Source organism: Phalaenopsis equestris, unplaced genomic scaffold (genome assembly GCF_001263595.1).
Source record: "Phalaenopsis equestris unplaced genomic scaffold, ASM126359v1 Scaffold000997, whole genome shotgun sequence".
NCBI classification, from domain to species: Eukaryota; Viridiplantae; Streptophyta; class Magnoliopsida; order Asparagales; family Orchidaceae; genus Phalaenopsis; species Phalaenopsis equestris.
In genome coordinates, this window is record NW_018165436.1 from 23,367 (window position 1) to 28,563 (window position 5,197).

The 5,197-nt window shown below is 32.8% G+C and overlaps 1 protein-coding gene across 1 annotated transcript in view; it reads right to left on the bottom strand.

Annotated features, from left to right (window-relative positions):
* Window positions 1-779, bottom strand: part of LOC110032661 — a gene marked incomplete at its 3' end in the record, with an annotated part of 1,676 nt that extends 897 nt beyond the window's left edge. Inside the window, exon 1 of the mRNA XM_020736358.1 lies at window positions 687-779. Within this exon, the coding sequence (XP_020592017.1) occupies window positions 687-732 (46 nt within the window). The remainder of the gene's footprint in view (window positions 1-686) is intronic.
* Between the last annotated feature and the right edge of the window lie 4,418 nt (window positions 780-5,197).

Here is a 5,197-nt window from a genome sequence, read left to right on the forward strand (position 1 = left end):
CATAAAAAAGAAAAAATAACATGTTAAAATGACAAGTAGAAATATGATAATGTTAACTTTATAATGTAGCAGCATATCACGACCTATGCCACCTGCATCTGACACTCCAGAAACCTGAGCAAACCTGTCCGACTGCGATATTGTAGAAACGGAAGAACTCGAATCACATGTGGCGTTATTCCGTTGTGGCACTATTGAACAAAAGACACTCCGAACGCTCTTTCAATTACCCCGCGCAATGAAGAGTGTCTTTTGTTAAAAACTTCTTTTTTGCCTCGTGTGACACCACTAGATCTTTCAAAATCAGGAATGTGGTATTTCGTATCTGGATATGGCTTCAGATATCCCCTTTATAATGGATATCCAGCATCAACCAAATAGTATTTACCCTGAAGTGGTTATGGAAATCCATGTAGGAAATTCATGTCTAAAGTTCCTGGTAGCAAACTTGAAAATACGACTATCGTGGGCGCTTCCTTCCCATACAACCATGACAAAGGTAAAGCACATATTAAAATCACATAAGGCCATAACATTTTGTATTGAGGCGTCGCATCAGCCGATGTACGCAATTTTTTCTTCACTAGATAGTCGTGCATCGACGTGTGTTCCATTAATAGCTCCAATGCAATCCTGGAGTTACAACTATAACTTTTTTTAAACTGTAACGTAAAAAAAGTAGGGGCCCGCTGCCGCAATCGCCGCCGCGGCTTTGCTCGCCCTTTCCAGCATAAGGGCTAGTGTAGGTGCTGTCCGGGGACGACGGATGATAATTTGTTTACGGGTGGCTGTTTGGTTGGCGTTGGGAAAGTTTCATTCACTCTGTTCTTGCTAAACAGTTTAGTTGCTTGATCAGTAGTTTTATAAATAATTTATTTGAAATTTTTTTTTATTAAATGAATAATCTGTGCAGCAGAGTCTGTTCTTTTCTCAACAAAATTAAAAATCACTGTTCAGACAAGAAAATACCAAAAAGCTGATTTATATTCAAATAATTAATACATATCCGATCACATCAAACGAATATGTTACACATACAAAAGTCAAACGCACATGCACATGCACATACTACTACAAAGTATAATAAGAGTCCATAAAAAAGAAAAAATAACATGTTAAAATGACAAGTAGAAATATGATAATGTTAACTTTATAATGTAGCAGCATATCACGACCTATGCCACCTGCATCTGACACTCCAGAAACCTGAGCAAACCTGTCCGACTGCGATATTGTAGAAACGGAAGAACTCGAATCACATGTGGCGTTATTCCGTTGTGGCACTATTGAACAAAAGACACTCCGAACGCTCTTTCAATTATCCCGCGCAATGAAGAGTGTCTTTTGTTAAAAACCTCTTTTTTGCCTCGTGTGACACCACTAGATCTTTCAAAATCAGGAATGTGGTATTTCGTTTCTGGATAGGGCTTCAGATATCCTCTTTGTAATGGATATCCAGCATCAACCAAATAGTATTTACCCTGAGGTGGGTATGGAAATTCATGTCTAAAGTTCCTGGTAGCAAACTTGAAAATACGACTATCGTGGGCGCTTCCTTCCCATACAACCATGACAAAGGTAAAGCACATATTAAAATCACATAAGGCCATAACATTTTGTATTGAGGCGTCGCATCAGCCGATGTACGCAATTTTTTCTTCACTAGATAGTCGTGCATCGACGTGTGTTCCATTAATAGCTCCAATGCAATCCTGGAGTTACAACTATAACTTTTTTTAAACTGTAACGTAAAAAAAGTAGAAAGATAAATGTGATGGTAAAAGCATACCTTAAAAAAATGGCATGTATCGAGGGTCGTTTGCAATTTGTGAAGGAATTGAATGAAACATTGGATCCTCGGGCTTCACTATCTTCTGGGTCAAACTAACAAAAGAGTTCAAACCGACTGAGAAATATCGACTGATGGTTTCAGATGAATGTTGGAAGGGCTCCATAGCCCCTCTTATTGATTCATTTTGAGATAAGATATATAGAGTTATTGCAAGCACTTCCCTTGGGGTTGTTCTTGCAGAGTCGTGTAACCCATGATTGATCCGGAGTTCATTTAGGAGATCATGAAATATTTCTTGTGTCATACGGAACATATTAAAGAACCTTGTTGGATGACCCTCTAATAACTCAGCAACCCATCTGTCTCCTACTTGAGTTGAACTCATACATGGGTTTCGGTCAATGTGTTTAAGATAGTAATAATACAATAAGGTAAGGGTAAATGTGACTGTGCATATGTGGTGGATATCTTCTTCATCCATACTACAAAATTATTAAAAGGAAAATGAATTAAATTAAGTAATAAGAACAGAAATATGCTATGAAAGATAAATAGAACACATGAACTATGGGCAAAATAAAAACAAAATATAATAAAATTGGCCACACAGAAACAACAACCACATAAAAAGGTGAACTCTCTAAAACATCTACGAAGGAGATTAAAAAAGTGTGCATCACATAAACATAACATGGAACAATATAAATTAAAGTACATAATAAGTCAAATATTCAGACGTCCATAAAAGATCGCAAGTATTTCACTTGATATTTCGGTTCCAACTTCATAAAAAACTGTCTGATGGTTGGATCTCGTAACACCTTCACGTATTGAATGTAGTCATCATCGTCTGCCTTAACATCATAATATGTATTGAGGACCTGAAGACACTCATCAATTGAGTTGTCCTGCGATGAAGAAGACTGAGTTTTACATGTTTCAACAGACACACTCGTGGATTGATCATCTGTGTGAACATGGCTAGGACGGTCTCCTGAATCACCTATATGCACGGTATCCATCTCTTGGGCTAAGCTGCCAAACCCTATATCATTTGGGGTGAACGCATGAGTTCCTGTAGCGACAACACCAGTGAACATTCCATCTAGTTTTTCCTCCATTACTGAATCAATGCCAACGAATTTAAATTTTTTTGCTGACGGAACTGCCTGATATAGATAACAAATGTGCATTAATAAAATAGTCTCAACTCAATGCAAAATTAGATTAAACATAAAATAAAAAGAGTTAATTATGCACCTGTAGTTTTTCAGCCCACCATTCTACTGGTGCATCTATTGTGCTCTTAACTAGATCTCAGCCCATTTCTGTTGATCCCATTTGTTTCCAATCCTTCTTTAACTGGTCTCATTTGTTTTTCATTTTCATGCGATCGTAATCTCTTCCAGTCATTTCTTTAAATTTAACCAAGTTATTTCGCCACCATTCTTTGTTAAAAAATGTAGTGGGTCTATTTCCCACCTCAACCTCCCTCACACATAAATCACAAAAGATCATAATAGCTTCTCTATCCCACATGACTAATGTTCCAGACTCTTTAGCTTTACTCATTGAATTCTGTCAGATTAATGGATAAACACAAAATGTTTCTTTTCATGGCAAAAAAATCACTAAACAAAAGAACAATTTCTATATCTACCCTCTAAGAAATCACAAAACAAACGATAGATTAATGACATCTTCATCTTTGTGACGCCGTAAATTCTTCAAAAGAACTCTAGATGACAAATCATGATAAAGATTACTAAAAAATAGGATAAACTTTTGAAAGAAAAAAATAACTTTTGTAAAGATTGTCAAACTGTACATTCATAGAAAAGAGAAAATATCTACTTTGAGAAATGTAAATATGGAAAAAAATACAACCCTCTAAGAAATCACAAAACAATATTTTCAGCTACAATATTTTAACAATCATTCTTCACTTTCTATATCACTAAACAGAAGTGATTTACCTAAAGAGAAGAACAACAATATTTTCAGCTACAAGTGTAAGCAATCAAAACACAAAATGATAAATATTTGAATAATATTTTAAACCATATCATATTTATGAGGCAGAAAACTTTAGTTGAAACAACCGAACAACGCAAAAGTATTAACAATCCTTGTAGCTTTTCATATTAACACCTGCAATATTTCAGAGTTAAGTTTCAAATCAGAACCTTCAACATATAAATCTTTTCTTTATGTATTAATTTTTTTTCTTTCACCCTTTATTTTTTCAGTTCTTCATGATAAATCTCTTAAAAATTTAAGTTGGGGGGTGGAAGAAAAATTCCTTTTTAAAGGAAAGAAACTTAATTTTATTTGTTCTCAATTAGTTATATTTTCAAAATATTTTAAAATTTAACATGACCTTTGGTAATAGAGGGTAACTTTGGATAACTATATTTATGTTTCTAAATATATAGAAAACATAAGTAAATTTTTTTAATAATAAAGGTTAATTTTAGAGATTAAGATATTTGGTAGGATAGAATAAGACTATATTTTTCTATTGTAAGTAAAGGAATTTGTAATTTTGAAGTATTAAAAATCTTAGAGATTCATATAAGAAGAAAAGAATAAAACTTTATGGAAAATCTTTAAAGCTAATATAAATTTATAAAGTGAAGGAATGTGAAAAATTTTTAACTTTAAGAAGAGTATAGTGAAATTCAAAATTATTAAAGGCTATCCATATATAGTAATCCTCACATAAAAAAAGAAGAGAAGAGAAAAGAAAAGACAAGAAAAGAAAAGGATTGAAAATGATCCTGAAGAAAAAAAAAGAAAAAAAAAAGAAAAAAAGAGAGAAAAAGATGTGAGGAGAAGCTTAAGGAGACGCCTAATAAAAAAATGACTTCACTTGAATCAACTTGAAGAAGAAAGACTTGGCTACATTCTCTAAACTTATATTTAAGTAACATATTTACTAATAAATTTTCATGAAGTTCTTTTTCATTTGGATATTTTAAATGGCTTTAATATGACAATTTGCAATTTTCCTTGAAAAGAATAGAGAATCAAAAAGCTTAGACTTGATTGCTAAATATTCTTATACCTTTATTATTAACTGAAGTTATTTTACATTTTTCTTATGTTATGCTATTGTATTTAGTGGACTAAAATATGGAAATCTTAAATTTAAATTCTTTGCCATAAGTCATATTTTTATGTAGTAAAAGAGTTACTTGAGGACAAGTAACATTTAAGTTTGGCACATTTTGAGGCACCAAAAATATATGCATATTTAGACCTCTATTTTATACTCATTTTTGGTGATATTCCACTTTAAAGAAAGCTATTTTTCATGTTTTATTGTAGGTTTTTGATTTTTAGGACTTGAAGTAATATATGCATATTTAGACCTCTATTTTATACTCATTTATGGTGATATTT